This window comes from Drosophila miranda, chromosome XR, assembly GCF_003369915.1.
Source record: "Drosophila miranda strain MSH22 chromosome XR, D.miranda_PacBio2.1, whole genome shotgun sequence".
In the NCBI taxonomy this organism is placed as follows: Eukaryota; Metazoa; Arthropoda; class Insecta; order Diptera; family Drosophilidae; genus Drosophila; species Drosophila miranda.
In genome coordinates this window covers 20,224,322-20,240,844 of record NC_046674.1, presented here as the reverse complement: position 1 = coordinate 20,240,844, position 16,523 = coordinate 20,224,322, and the positions used below count along the sequence as shown (strand labels likewise).

General features: G+C 42.0%; 1 protein-coding gene across 1 annotated transcript; it reads left to right on the top strand.

Moving 5' to 3' along the window:
* Positions 1–1,687: 1,687 nt before the first annotated feature.
* On the top strand, positions 1,688–15,068 carry LOC108153586 (mucin-5AC). The gene is made up of 5 exons (XM_017283665.2): positions 1,688–1,842; positions 4,074–4,126; positions 13,619–13,821; positions 13,896–14,199; positions 14,494–15,068. Exons 2-5 carry the CDS (start codon positions 4,124–4,126, stop codon positions 14,932–14,934), a joined length of 951 nt encoding a protein of 316 aa, XP_017139154.1. The 5' UTR covers positions 1,688–1,842; positions 4,074–4,123; the 3' UTR covers positions 14,935–15,068.
* The last annotated feature ends 1,455 nt before the right edge of the window (positions 15,069–16,523 follow it).

Below are 16,523 nucleotides of genomic sequence, written 5' to 3'. Positions count from 1 at the left end.
AATGTTTAATGAAAGAAATTAAAATATGTCAGCCTTCAGTTCATGCGTAAAGACCTGACTATATCCGATTTCAATGTCGCTCACGTAATCGCTCTCTGTAATGTGAGTCAAGTGCGGTTGGAGTACGGGTATACATAGGTACGGGTACGGGCACGGGTACGGGTACGAGTGCGAGTACAAGTGTGTCTCTGTGTGAGCGTTATCAGTAAATGATTTGTTAAAAGAGGTCAGGGATGCCCACCCACCCCTACCATACCCAATGAGGGGACTAAAAAGAGCTAAGAGGTTTTTCCCTCATAATTATGGGAGGTGGTGCTACCCACTAGCAAAAGTCTGTGAATTCGCATATATCTAGAGTGACAAACCTCAACAAAGTGTTAACGGTTTTGTTCCCCATTCTTGCAAAGTTACGGCATAAATATATTAAAAATTATCTTTCGATATTTATTAAAATATATATTTGAGTATTTATTTATACTCTTTTCTCATTGAACCACAAATATTTCGTACATATATTTATTTGTTTAGCTTTTTTTTTTTGAACATTTGAACAGGGAATCCTGCTGTGCCACTTCATAAATATCTTTGAAATTATCATTAATTTTAAATTACATATTTCTGAGTATTAATTTATAATCGTTACTCATCTAACAGCATTTATATGGTTTTAATATAAACAAAAAATCAATTAAATTATTTGTTCAAAATTTAGCTTCAGCCTAGCAGCATGTTGAGCAGCAGCAGCCGGAAGCAGCCCTAGCAACCATGTTGCTGGTGGAAAACAAGCTTTCTGGCAACATTTGTAAGCAAAACAAAAAGTGAACGAGCAGGAACGTTACGAACTGCAGCAAGGGCAGCGGCACTACTTTTATATTTGGAACTAAGTCAGTATATGTATGGATAACTTATATTATGAATTATAGAATTTTTCTGTTTCCATTTCCTTACATATGTACATCTATCTCTTTTTCTCTATTCTCACACCAACCGTTATATCTCACTAGCCTTCGCAAGGGGGCACACCCTGCACGATTAAGAGTGAGATGGAGAGATAGAGAGAATGAGACGGCGGGTGGATTTTCTTCTGGCTATAATATTGATCCGATCTAAGCTGTATTCGACAATCTGGTAGAATCTACGATTCTACGTTTTTCGTATTCCCGTATCTTCAAAATTGTGGATGCCACAGATTTTCACCCTTTATGAGGGTGGAGGGGGCGTGAAAAAATATGGGAACAATCTTGATTCACTGTGATAGCACAGGAGTCTGCACTCAAAAATTTGGTTGCTCCAGCTCTTATAGTCCCTGAGAATTAGGCGCAAAAAAGACGGACGGACAGACAGACAGACGTACAACTATATATATGTATATCTCTCGGCTATTGATCCTGATCACGAATATATATACTTTATGGGTTCGGAAACGCTTCCTTCTGGGATTCACACACATCCACTTTCACAACAAATCTAATATACCCCAAAACTTTTCGCTTTTAGGGTATAAAAACAGCCGAAGCTCCTCTTGGGGTCGAGTTGGAGTTCGGACATGGGGCTCGGGCTGGGGGTTCGGGCTGTTGTTCGGTCTTTGGGTTCGGCTTGGTTGGGGTTCGCGAAACCAGCTGATGACCAGATGGAGGCGCCGACGAAAATGAAAACCGGGAGACGGAGACTTTGTGCTGATGCTACCACATTCGCTGCTTTCAGTGCGGCCCGGGTCTTCCAACTGTTTTGTCACGCCTTAGCGCTAACTCCGGTTCAAAGATACTCGTACTTGCAACAGAAGCAGCTTGTCCATAGCAGGAGATACTACTCGTACACCACCCAGCATCTGTAACCAGCAAAGTATGTGCCGAGTCAATGGATGTTGCAAAAATTAGGCAAAGGCTCAAACAAACCCGTGTTAATCATTCGCAATTGTGAGGTTCTCGCGATGTTTTTCTTTTTATGTTATTTAGCATATACGACATTCGAAAAACGAATAAAAAAGGAGTACGAAACAAGAAACAAGAAACAAAAGACTTGGGCAACAAACTTGCGTGCAGCAATGCAGACAATTTATAGCCTACAGGCTCCAAATCCAAAACTTCGACTCCGACTTGGACTACGCCTCCGAGTGGGGCTGGGGCTGAGGCTGGAGCTGCCGTCGCAGGCGTGTTAAATTTATGCAAATAAATAAATCAATTCCACAAAAGATAAATAAAATTGAAGGCGTTTTTCCAGCCTTTTTTGCACGCACTGCAACAAAACATTTGTCAAAAATAACCAAAAAACGAATCTGAAGGAAAAATCAGTTTTCTAGAAACGCCATAAATAAAACCTCGCCCATGAATCTTTCACTGGCCAAAAATATTTCACTTCACAGCAACAAAAAGGAAGGGAAAACCTGACTGAAAATATAAAATAAAAATTCGCTAATGCTCATTGCCTTTTTAAATGCAACAACATTGAAATGAGTGAGATAAAAGGCCATAATGCATGCTAATCATATAATAGGAGTGTATCTTATATGTACCTACATTTTTGTTGTTTTTTTTATCATCTATGTATATAGTTTTTTCTCCTTTTTAATGTGCCGGAAACATTTTCTTAGATAATTGTGGGTACTTGAAGTTGGGTGTTGCCCCTCCATGACTATGGATATGACTATGAATATGTATAAAACCAAGCGAGAGAAGTGTGATTATAAAAACCTTGTTAATTTGCTCAAATTGGTTTCGCGTTTCTCAAGAGTCGGTGGACTCCAAGTGATGCTGGGAGTTTTTTTGTTTGTTTTGTTTATTGAACTAAACGCCGCATCCTCAACTAGTTTATCAGCAATATAAACATTTAATTAAATTTATGCACATATCGTTTCAAAAGCCTAAGAGCCCCACTAAAGGTTACGAGTACACCTCGAAACGGGTTTGACAGATTCTAGGCTGCGATTAGTGCGTGACCTCCAGCCCAAGATTCGGCGTCCCTCCCCCAGTACCGAAATCTCCGAGGCGTTCACATATTACTTCTATATAGTCACGTTCCGAGTGTTAGCCGTGACATGGGCTCGCGTTGTCGTTGGCGTGGTCTGTTCGGCGTCTGCGTCTGCGTCTGGGCCTGATATGCGTCTGCGCCTGCGCCTGCGTCTGCGTCTGCGCCTGGGTCTGGCTCGTAAACCACATACTAGCACGCCTTCTTCAAAGAAACTCAGGGATATTTACGATGCCAAAACGAAAGAGTTAGCCGACCACTTAAAATGCGTGGCATGTGGCTCACATTTGGCTACATTTTGCTACACTGTGTGGCGGTGGCGCGACCAAAAACCGACCGCGAGACCCCAAAGGCAATTGAAAATTACTCGTACCTTAAATTTTCATTAAAATGGACATTTAAATTGGTTCCAATGTTTTACGCATGCGCGACAGATCGTGTCTTGGCGGCGACTAGGTCGTCAGTCCGTCATTCGGTCATTTAGACATTCAGTCACCCCCGCCTTCAATGGACACCGCCCAAAAGTAGTGTCCGGTCGTTCCTGTTATCAGGCTGCCCTATCCATTTGTGGAGCGAATCTCGGTCGCGATCTCGCTCTCGATACCCTAATGTTGCCACTGGACGGACTTGGACACTTGGCAATTGAGACGCCAAACAGACATCGTCATCGCCAACACAATCAGCGCCAAAAAAAAAAAAAACCATTCACTAGGGTCCAACTAAGTAATGGTATTGGATTGCATAATGAATGGCGGCGGGCCCGGGCCCGGGCTCGGGCTCCGGCTCAGGCTCGTTCCATTTGATATTTACTTTAAATCTGATTTGATATTGTCCCACATGTCATTCGATATGCCAGAGTCGTCTACCATTACAAGGCATCTGACGCGTCAGTTAGAGTGGGAATGATGTTTGATTGAGGCTGACCAGTTGAGCGGTTGCTGGTTGCTAGAAAAACTAAAGCCAGATCTCGGTAAACATCCATGTACTAGAGGACAACCCAAACAACTTTCTGTGCTAACCCGCATTGCGACCCGACCCTCAAAGTGATTGTTTGTCAAATCTGAAAAGCACTCTTAAACACATTTCAAATATACCTAATATTTTTTCAGTTGATCGACTTAGAAGCTTCGAGTTTCATTTGAACATATCGAATCACAAAATGGTAAGTAACTTTCAATATTATTTCATTTATTCAACTATACTATTTCCGTTCTGTAATTGAGTTCCAACACATGTGTCCCGAAAATTAGCTGATGATTGTATTTTTAGTTTGTTTTTGTTGTGCTGTGGCTCAATCAATGCAAATACATTTTGCACGTTTCGAATATTTTGTTTCTCACACATAATTTTTGGAGTAATTAAATCGGTGAGCACACTCAACAACAGAAATTGTCACACACGCCAGGGAACTGCATTAATTAAATACCAGGGCTCAGGCACTGCGCAGGCATTCGTGTCATTGGACCTTGCCTCATCCTCATACTCGTAAAGGGGGCAGAGAAGTTCGAGTACTTATGGGATTCCATACAATATTTTGGATAAGTCTGGGAATTTTTATTTCTAAAGGAATTATCTCGAGGAATTTTCTGTTGCGATTTATGTATATGATTCTTAATAAATTCTGAGATAATATCTTCTTTCAATTTGTCTTAAATATGTTATTAAAGAACACAAATAACATGTCTGCCACATCACATGCGAGAAGGGATTCCCATAATTTCGGAAATACTTTTAGCAATTAAAGATATGTACATACATAACTCTGAGAACATTTCTTCTCTCAGGTTTCCTTAAACAACACACAATCCCAACTAATATACATACATATCACATGTCCAAGTGGATTCCCATAATTTCTGTTAGCCCAAGGACAAGCCACAACAAATGTACATACATATCTCTCTCTTTTGTTGTAAGCCAGCAATCGACAAGGCAATGACCCACAATTCGTGCTTGGTGTGTGGTTTGTCGTCAATTCTTCTTACGAGTATTTATTCTATACGCATTCGGTACGTATTCGTATTCTGTGGCAAGTTTGTTTGTATAATGATTTCTGTGGCTTGTCGAGCTGATGTCTCACCGGAAACGAAATGCGAACACACACTCCCCTGTATGGTCTTGGTGAAATCAGCGTCATTAATTGTCAAAATACACCAGGCAAGAGGCAGTATTTGTGCAACATCATTTAAGCAATTAACGTATTCGATTATATATTTGTGGATATTCACAAAGGCCCCGAACCGAAGCAAACCGCACCGCAGACAAGCATAAGTATATTAATATGCCATTTACTCATTTCATATTTTGTTAATTTAAATGACTTCCTCAAACTCATCAAAAGATTCGAATTGGTGTTGCATGATCTTTAGCTCCAAAATGAAAATATCATTAATATCAATTTCAACACTCCCCAAGTGATTTATCATGCACTTTCGGTTATCATTTTCATTGGATTGACAAATATTTGGATCCATGCATAATGGTTAACAGAATTACATACCCTGGATAATGGCTATTTTATGCAGAAAATCCAACAAAGCCCCTAATTATACAAATTAACAGGCGATTTCGGTTTGTTTAGAAAACAATCAATGTGCGACTGTTTGCTACGGTCCAAAACTATAATTTTTTAACGCTAACGGTAGCACATTGACCTCCTGAACACAAGCCCAATCGATCCATTGTCTTGGGCCCAACGACGGAGTCCATTGTTTGGACTCGATTGATTCGATTCGATACGATACGATTCGATTTGTTTCGATTTATTTATTTTTCCCCATTTTCACAACATTCCAGTCGAAAAGTTCAAAACACTTAACTGCCTGACAGGCATTAACTTTTGGGTCTGTAACCACTGATTAGGCGTCTTGACTTGCAGTTGCGTTGCAGATTTATGATTAGCGCCCAGGTTAGTCGGGGCCACAAGCGAACGACCAGGCAAGACGCATTGAGTGCCCTACTCAAAATGCAAGTTATTACGTCTTGAAGGTTTTTGTACGGTCTCGGTCTTTTTCCCCCACTTTTTCTCTTTTTGCGAAACTGTGCCGCCCAAAATGCCAGAAATTCAATGAGCCTCTGCTATCGAGATGGAGTCAATCAAGGCACCAGGCAACAGGCAGCAGACAGCAAACAGCAGGCTATAGCCAAGTGGCCAGCATAAGGCAGAAATGGGTGACTGAAAAAAAAAAACATTTGTATACCCTGGGGCATACCCTAAGCCTTATTTATGGAGATTGGAATCTAGCCTAGAATAATTGACAATTAACCAAAAATTCCTGAAACTGACAAAAAAGATTGATGAAATTAGCTTTCCAAGATTTCAATGGGATAAAAGTGGGGGTTTTGTTCACTCTTAACAAAATTTCGAAAATACAAAGACCAAATTCCAGAGGATATTCACAGAAGCAGAGGTTTTCCTTTGAAAAATTAATAATACAGGCGTTTAATACAACCGATTTTCAATTATTTGACAGGGAAATATCTAAGAATTCCGCTATTTTAACATTTATATTGATATTCTTTGCTTATTTATAAATTCCATTACATTATTTCATACATATTCTTGAATGAGAAAATCCACTACTTGTTTAAATGAAGTTTCATGAAATTATATCCACTAGAAGCTAAGTTCACTGAGGACACTCCGTCGAATTCCTTTCAGAGACAAGCTGTTAGCCTTCATGATGCTCCACAGCTTCTGTAACCGCTTCTTGAGTCATTTATTGCGTTTACTTGCGAGTACCGAAGGAGGTACATATTTAATTTGCCAATTTTTTGCGTTAATTAAAAGCCGGCTACGCCCCTTGCATGTTCTGTCCGAGTACGAGTGAAATCAGCTTCAGCCGCGAAAAAGGTCAAGTTTTCTGGCTGGGAACGCACCTGAACAATGCCTGGTCTTGTAAGTAGAATCCACCCACGGAGTCATTGCCATTGAGGGTGAGGGATCTACGAGAAACAAGAGATTTTCTTATGAATATCGTAGATTCATCGCAAAATTTCATTAACCCCATTGAGCAGGTTCAAAATGCGCATTAATTGGGCAGCAAGCATTTTGCCAACGTAATTGAAATCAACATGATGTCTACTTATATATTATTACCTTCTGGAATTTTTTGTACCTTTTTTTTCGTATTTTTTTGCGCTTATTTATTTGGCTGATTGACTCCCACGTCTGGTTTGCTTATAAATTTCGTTATTTGACTCGCAAATCATTTCTGTTTTTTGTTGGCCATCGATTTTATCGACATTGTTGAATATTCTTTTGTTTTGGGATGTGGACTTGACTTGGGCTGAACTCCGATCAAATAGCATGGGAACATTGTGGCAATCAATCAAAGTGCATTATCATAGTGCCACAACCATCCGTTGGTTTGGAAAGTATGCAGATTTAATAGATAGACTTAAATAGATTGAAACATAGAAATCTCGCTTTGAAAGTGAGGGAAAGCTAAGGGGCATTCTTCTATTGAATCTCAATGGCCCATTTACTGTCAAAAATCTGTATGGAGCACCCTCGACTGGTTTCAACATTTTAATATCCACTCGGTTGCCAAACACTTGGCTGAACTATGCAATACCCAAGTGTACCCAAGTGTTAGATGATACTAGACATTCTAAAATGTGAACAAATATGAAACTAGAAGCACTTTGGAAAGCCTCAAAACACGAACACGGCACCTTCACCAAAGCCAAGACAAATCGCTGCCAATCAACTATCATAATTCAAGACACATCTTCCAACGATCCAACGATCCACCGAAGCACCAGCAATCCACTGAGCCACCAATTCGCTGATCCACGGACAGATCAAAGAGGCTTGTGTGCGCGGATCTGTACGTTCTCCCGCACAAGGTTAGGCCTGGTTGAACTGCATGGCTTCTGACTGATGAGGAAGCTTGAATTGAATATTATTTTTGGTATTTTGTTGTGCACGGGTACTTTGTACTTTCAACGCAAAAGCAATGCAATGAAAAGCGAGTCTAATGATAGACTTTTGGGGTCTAAGCTTTGCAGGTCCATGTTTTGTATGAAAACTCTTCCGGAAGCCCCAAGATAGGTCTTCTAGAAATCTTAGAAATCAGAGACTTAATTGCTTGGAACAGACAGAAAACAGACTCTCTGCCTCCACATATACCCTTGCAAGGGTATACAAAAATAAAGAGTAGTGCAAGCAAAATGTTGGCGAACAAATGCTCAAAGCTGGCGAAAACATCAAAAATTGAAACAAGTTTGCGCTGTGACAAATGAGCGCAGCCAAAAAGTAAAACGAAACTACATCAAGGGGAGGGGATGGAGCCACCAGAAATAATGGTCTGGCGTCAAAGAGCCATGTTCAAATTTAACGCCAGCTTTTTAATTCGCTCCGAGGGTGGCGCGAAAGGGAGGCGGCAGGGGCTACTGGCAATGTGCCATGTTGTTTGGTTGTTTGTTCTCTGATTTATCAAGGTCGTTGCGAGTTAATTGATGGATGGTTTGCTGCGGTTATTGCATTGAGTGAGCGACAATTTGCCAAGCCTTGAACTTCTCCGGCACCGCACCGGCTGATGAAGATGGATATATGTACGAGTATGTATCTCTGGAAAAACTGAAACTGAATCTAAATCCGAGAGTGAATCTGAATCTGAATCTGAGTCGGGGAGGCTAGGCAAGCACTTTATATGCAAATGAGCCAGCGGCCAGATGGCCCAGTCAGCGTTGTAATAAAGCAGCTAATTACGTGACACGCTTCGGCTGTTCGACTTCAGGCAGATGAAGTCATTCTCCAGTTGCTGCTACGCGAGTGCTGCTATTCTTAAACCCTTTATTTATGATTCTCGATTCGAGCGAAGGTCAGCCGGAGACAGACCGGCGGTCAGTCAGGCATACCCGGCTCTGTAGTTGGACCCAGTTCAGTGATCTGCCGGATGTCTTCTCACGTTCTGCACCAGAACCCATTAAGATGTAAAATTTACGATTAAGTTCGGACATGAGACACTCGGAGTCGGACTCGGACTCAGACTCGCGTAAGTGGAAAGCCAGATTTATGGATGATATTTTCCCGTTGACGCGTTCGGCAGAGCACACCCACCATCATAGCTCTGACTTTGTTTGATATAGTGCCATGTTATTACCATGCCATGGCTTACAATCTGCAATCTGATGGTTCTTGTTCAAACAGAATAACAAGCATATGAAACGGATGTTACACAGATGTGTGTTTTCCTGAAAAACCCCAGTATATTTATGGGCTTGAAGATGATCAGTAGACAGGAAGCATATCATTCCATTGGACATTGAAATGGAATCAATTATTTCAATCAATCTCGATTTCATCATCGGCTTTAGCTAAGCTTCCTAGGAATAACTCCTTTTGATTATTCATGTTCAGCTTCTTATGGTCATCTTTTTTTAATCATCCATGGTCCAAATCAATATATGATATTCTTCATAGATAGTTTTAACTGTTTTAATGCCACTATAAAAGCTGTAATATAAAGAAGATCATTGGATCAAACAATAAAGTAATCCGCTTATAACTTGAGTAATCCAGTTAAGATCCCTTACTCTCAAATGTACATTCATTACCTTCCCATTCTCCCCACCTTCTCCCCCCATGCGAGTGTAGTCTGTTGAAAGCATTTTGATTGATGAATGAGGTGCTTTGCCCTTTACTTAACGCTGCTTTTCTTCCATCAATCAGATCGCTGTCACTGTTGGTCTTTGGTGTCTGTGAACCCCGTTAACCCCAATTCCCAGTTCCTCAATAGCCGAATCATTGACTTACTTTCATCGCCCCCACACACATTGTGCGAGTGATAATTTCAGGGAATAACCATTTATCATATCCACAGTGGATTGTTGTTTGCAACTTTTACCCGCATTGCGAAAATTGCAATTCACAAATGAAGGCTCATAACGATCTGCCCCGAAAATTCCCCAATAGAAGTACGATAGCCATATTCATAATTAAATTGCAGTTTTACAGCCCGCACGACCCACAAGCAGTCTAGTATAGTATCCCTCGATGGTTTGGCGATAGAGGATAGGGGAGTAGGTCGATTGGGGTACCCCCATAAGCCCCATAAGCCAATATAAATTATTTCAATTAAGGCGTTTAAAAAATGATTATGGCATACTTATTATCGAATTACAATTTGAACACGCCAAATGCAAGCGTTAAATTTTGTCTGGCTTTTGTTTTTGAACGACTCGGCGAGACTACTCGCACCGCAAGTATCTCTGATAATGTTGTGCAATAAAAGAGATTTACTAGGAGACCCGCACGAGAGGCTGCACGGGAGATCTCAAGCGATTTGTCCGAGGGGCACAGCCTCAGCCACAGCAACAGCAACAGCTGCTTAGCGGTGGTTAACCACACCACAGCAGACACACCAAGCGGCCAAAAAACCAAACAGCTGGCTAAGGAGGCTGCTTTTCTTTCCACATTAAATTAAATCTAAGCTTGACCCAAAAAGTACATTTCGGGCTGCACCAAAATTTCGCAAAAAATATTTTTTGACTAAGCACTTAATTTGAGCTTTGATCGGAAAACAAAAAGGAACAAAGCAAAAAAACCCATAGACAAGGCATAACCATAACCACAACTGCAGCTAGCAGTTGCCGGCCCAGTCATTTGATAATAAATGATTATTTTCGTACTAAACTGCGTTAATCAAAGATAATGATAATGCGGTGTAATGCCGGGGCTGTAATGGAGCGTGTGGTACGAGCGACGATTACGAATACGATTACTTGGGGGTTTTATTGATTGTTTTTAATTAGTGAGCAGAATTTCGGTCCGCCTCAGATCAAGAACGAGATCAAGATCAAAACGGAGCGGAGCGGAAGGAGTGGCCCATCCAATTAAGGCGTCCCACAAGAGGGGAGTCTGCTCTGCCATTCCGGCAGTTCATTCAACTGCAAACAATTTTGCAAACGGCGCAATTCTTGGAGCCATTAAGCCGTAAAGATACCTGTGCCGAAAAATGCCAGAAGAAAACTACCAACACGCTTGACTGTTTTGGCGGCTTCCTATGGGGGTATGTACATATGTATGTATATTATGGTGTTCTCTCAAGTTCAGGGTCGATCCCATTATGTCTGTCGGAAGTGACACGATCAACGATCAACGACCAACGACCAAAGACCAACAGGGCGACCATTGTTACACAAATTCGAGTTTATGGCATCTCATGCTACTTAATAACAGGTCTTGTCAAACTGGAGCCATTAAAAGGTTTATGCCAAAGCCTCGTTGAGATCACACTGAATACTAGCAAGAGCTGGTATTCGAACACATTCATACAAATGTACATACATATTTCTTTTGACAACTATGATCACGCAGATTTGGTGGCACATGAATCGAATTTTGACGTCATCCCCGTCCCAGAGCCTAACCTCAATGCTGGCTGGATCGTGCCACGACTAATGCCAGCAATTATGCTCCGACACCGACAGAAGAGTCGACTGTAAGCCTGTCGACGGTCTGGGGCTCGGCCATCCCCCCGATTTGGCTAATTGATTGACGATTTTGCATTGACAAGTATTTATTTGCTATGCACACTGCATGAGCACCGAGTATTGGCATATTGCCAATGCGGGTTGAGTTGCAGCAATACCCGTACTTGTCCGGGCTCCGATCGGCTCTATCTGTCTGTCTGTGTGTCATTCGTGTGTGCAATCATAAAAGCATGCTGATATCAAGGCCACAATTTGACGATCGACGATCGATGCACAGCTCATGACAATTATTTTCTGGCTGCTTGTTTTTTTTGGGGGGTTACTCTACTTAACCGATTGGTGAAGCGAGTTTTTTGCTGTCTCTCATAAGATATCATAAAAAAGTTGCAGTCAAAACAAGACTGGCAAACGGTTGGAATGGAATCTTGTGTAATATAAGCATTTCGGTTGGCTTGCATGTCGGGAGGCATACAAATGGAGATGGCGTTTCGATTACGATTTGCATGATGAAAAGAGAGCTTAAAGTTATGCACACTTTCCAGGGAAACAATTGAGTAATCGATAAATCTTTATAAATATAGCCAAGACCCAACCCCCAAGTTCTTTCTCGTAAATTCCTTAATAAGGAAATAGTCTATGTACCTGATTCTACCATGGCTGCTACATATATAGTAATCTAACCCAACCTACAATGTAAGTGTCGTAAATCATTTGACAAGAATGTTAGCCACTTGCCTACTTCTATATGGGAAAACCTTTAGATGAATAATTGTACCTTTCCATGTATTTACACGCGAGTATGTATCTTTCCATCAGATATTTCAAAACCACTCTGCCCTTCTATCCAAATGATGACATGATACACACCCTATGTTTTTTCCATTTATCTACTTCTTTATCAATCTATCTATTTAAGACCTTGACAAGGAAAGTGTTCATACCATGCGCCATATATGTATGTACCTACTCCTTACAAGTCAATCATAGCGAAATCTACTCATATTTCAATGTATTTATCCATTTTTGAATCTATCTCATGGCGCGAAAACCACTCCCATGGCTTCCCGCGAAAACAATCCTCAATCGTTTTCCAGCTATTCAATAGAGGAATCTATAAATCTCTGTTATTGATACCATTTTTGGCATTTACTTGTGCTGACAAATTTGTTGCCAGATGCCTATCCTCCTTAGCGGGCAGTAAATGCCAGCTATGACACAACTATTGACCAATCTTTGAAGTAAAGGTTTAACCCGCTCCTCGCCCGCCTCGTTTCGGGTGCGTTTTGTTGGCGGTTCCAATACGCGGCGCGGCGCGGCGCGACGCGGTACGGCTCTCGCCCCATAGACACTTCCTAATGGGTCATTAGTTAAGCAAACACCCAGTCGGCAATAAAAATAACTACAAGGCAGTGCAGAATAATAAATAATGTCGCATTCTGCAGCGTTGTCCATTGTAATCGATTTGAGAATCGCAGAAAGAGCAGAAAGAGCAGAAAAAGTGTCAAACAATAACGAATCGCATTAAACTGGAATTGAATTGAATGTAATTAATCAACAATAAATCTATTATGCGAGCAAATGATTCGAGAAAAGATTCAATTAAACCAACAAACAGTGGCCATAAATATGTATAAATAATTATAATTCATAGGCCAAACAGGCAGGCCAGGCGGCCAAAGTGCAAGGCAATGGAGTATCCATTTTCTTGGAACATTTCAGCACTTTTTCAACTTTTTTTCAAACAACAATTCAACATGACAACAATGAGGCTCTCTATTTATACAAACAGCTGCAGCAATTTAACACTTGACATTGTTTTGGATGGAGATTGGGGCCTATAGACGCGGGGAATTACTTGATGTAATTGTCATTATTACATACGAGATTCAACTCGAATCGAGTTCAAGTCCAGACTGTGTTTGTACGAGTATCTGAATCTCTGTCTCACAATTTGCCATGCGACTATATAAAGCTTTTTTAATTAATATCGATTTGGTTTCGATTTGATTTGATAAGGTGAAGTGAGTTTTATATACGAAAACATACAACAAACAACACGCAAATTGAGATGAATTGGGGGCGGGGGCCACCTTTGAAGGCCGTTTGTTCGCAGCCGTGTAATAATTTGTCAAACACGATAATGCAAAGCACTTTGTAGTCGAAGATGAAGACTCTCCTTTGTAACCCCAAAAACCCGATACTCGTTTTGCAGCTCACTCCATGCCTGCTGCTAGTCACAGTCGCCAGCCTCGGCCTCCAGACGCAGGCCATCCGGGTGGACTGGGGCACGAACACGGGACCGATAGCGCCGCTGCCGCCACGAACCACGCCACTGCCCCCGCAGAAGCCGTACCGCGAACCGGCGCCTGTCTGGGAGGATCAAAGCAATGACACACCCAATCCCAATCCCTATGTGTAAGTGTAAAGGGGTTTCGGGAGGAGAGGCTCACCTTTTGATCTGTTGCCTTTCACTCTTCCATTTCGCATAGGTACGTCTTGCCACCGCCATCCCGTCCTCGCACCTGGGCCATACCCGCCGGACCCTATGCCCCACCCAACTACAACAATCTGCCGCCCAGGGGCAACTCCATCAACTATGGACAGCTGGCCAGCTCCGTGTACAGTGCAGGAGTCACTTCGGTGCCAGGATTGGCGGCACAGTATGTCCCCGGCGTGGGCATCAAGTACACGGCCATTGTGTTGCCCGACAAGCTGCAGGGCAAGTACAATGCGAAGACCAAGAAGTACAAGGCCTACGAGAAGGCGGCCAAGCATGCGTATCCTTGGAACTATGTAAGGCAATACGAGAGCCGCAAGCGGTATCTCCGCTACTGATATATAATACCGATATATACTTTACACCTACCTGATATGCATTTAGATCTATATAGAAATTGTACAAGAGATTAAAGCCAATCCTCACAAAACACAAACCCCCCGAGAAAAACTGCTTTTGTAAATGCTTTTCTGCCAAAAAACAAACCACTCCTACTCGTACACATCCCGCTCACTGTCCCTTTCACAATCATCTGCAATCATGTCCATGTCCATGTCCATGTCATAATCGCATACATCATATCGTTGCAGTTGCAGCAGCTGCCAGTGGAGGAGAAGGCCTTGGAGTGGCAGGCGCAGCTCGAGAAGCAGCTCGAAGAAGAGGCCGCCCAGCAGCAGCACAAGCACAAAGATCAGGCTCTGCCTACCAGTTCCTCAACAACATCCACTTCATCTACAACTACGAGTACCACAACGCCAGCACCAGCAGCAGCACCCAGCCCCAGCCCCAGCCCAAGCCCAAGCCCCAGCCCAACATCTGCCACATCAGACACCGCAGACACCACATCGACATCGGCAATACAGCCCACAACAATTGCCAATTACAAGGTGGCACACGAGAAGAGCGCTCACCTGAGGAAGCTCACCAAGCAGAAGAGACTCCATCAGCTGCACCTGGAGATGGAGAGGCAGAAGGAGAAGCTGGCCAAGAAGCAGGAGCAGGAGCTGCAAAACTCGTTACAGACCAGTTGAGCGATGGGCGGGCCAACAATATAAAACAGAGGAAAACTACACGAAACAAAAGTTAAGCTTAAGTCTTACCCAAAATGTTGTAAATAACTATTAATAAAGAAAAACACCCCGTAATAAAACTTAAATGAAGAAATCCTTTCGACTATAAACTACCTGCTAATGGGGTAATACTCAACTAAAAACACTAAAGAAAGAATGCTAGCGAACTCTTTAAGAAACCCTCTTATAATGAGAAGTCTGACAAGAGAATGAATATAACCCTTTGGGATAAATGTGACTAAGTTCCGTATCGTTGAATTTTTAAATTCTCAGCGATCTAGGAGTCCATACAGAAAGACAGACAGAAAGAGCTGCAACGAATCGAAATAAATGGACTCGTAAACTCTATTTTCCCCTATCACATAAACTTCCACCAATACAATATAGCCTTATGCTATAATCAACTGTTACCGGGTACAATCTTTCGGCGAAAAACAAAAGACTTAGGCAACGAACTAGAGTCGGGGGCATGTGTGGAAACACACAACAGAGAGCGTGAGGGATATGGCGCCTAAAGTGTCTTTTAATTGCCTACAGGGGTCAAACAAAAAGGTCAAACGGGACAAGGTGAGCTGTCAAATGGACTAACGGAGCCCGGGCCACTGATTGGCACTTTCTTGAGCGACTTTTCATAGCCTCTGGCACACGAAACTCGACAAAGGAAAAAACCGAACTAGCCCAAAGACAACACAACCCCTGGCAATTAGCCAGAGAGCAATTAGCAGTGTCGTTGAACGGCAGCCACTGGGCCATCATTTACTGGCTGATCACAGAGCGGCCTGATCGCAGACCAGACCCTGACCGCCAGACGTCAAAGGCAGCAGCCACCAGCCACCAGCCACCAGCGAACAGCCACCAGCCATGGAAACAATATAATTAGCACGAAATATTGAACCAACAAAAATACAATCATTCGTTTTTAACTGCACCTTAAATATATGAGGTATATTCCTCTGGTTTCGGTGGGGTGCCGTTAACAGAGGCATGGATTGTCAACGGGTTTTATGAGCATGTTTGCTCAGCTTTAATAGCTCGCCGCCTGCCAAGAAATATAACTCAACAATAGCCCGGACGGTGTCCATTAATTATAATTAAGCTCGCAATTCATGGCCTGAAAAGTGAGCCAACATCATCAGCAACAATTTCTTGGCTTGCAGAACACACTAAATGTTAAATTAAAGGCAATTTTTGAAGCTTTAAGGTGTTTGTGTAGTTAAATGGAATTTACACGATTGGAAAATGGAATGTGAGTTAACGGGAGAGATGTTTGTGTAGTCTTTGTTTTTCTGAGGTGCTAAATCTCTTTTGAACTCCATCCTAAAGTTAAAGAATGGTTCTCCCATGGTTCCCATTTAAATGCACACCTCTTCAAATAAACCTCGATTCACTTCCAAATGATTCATTCAAGTTGATTAATTTAATATCTAAAATGATGTACATTTTATAATTCATACAATTTTACGTTCAAGTTTGGTGTACTCCTCCCGAAATCAATTTAAATTTCAAGTTCGAAATTCACTTAAAATTTCAGCGAAATCATTGGAAGACAA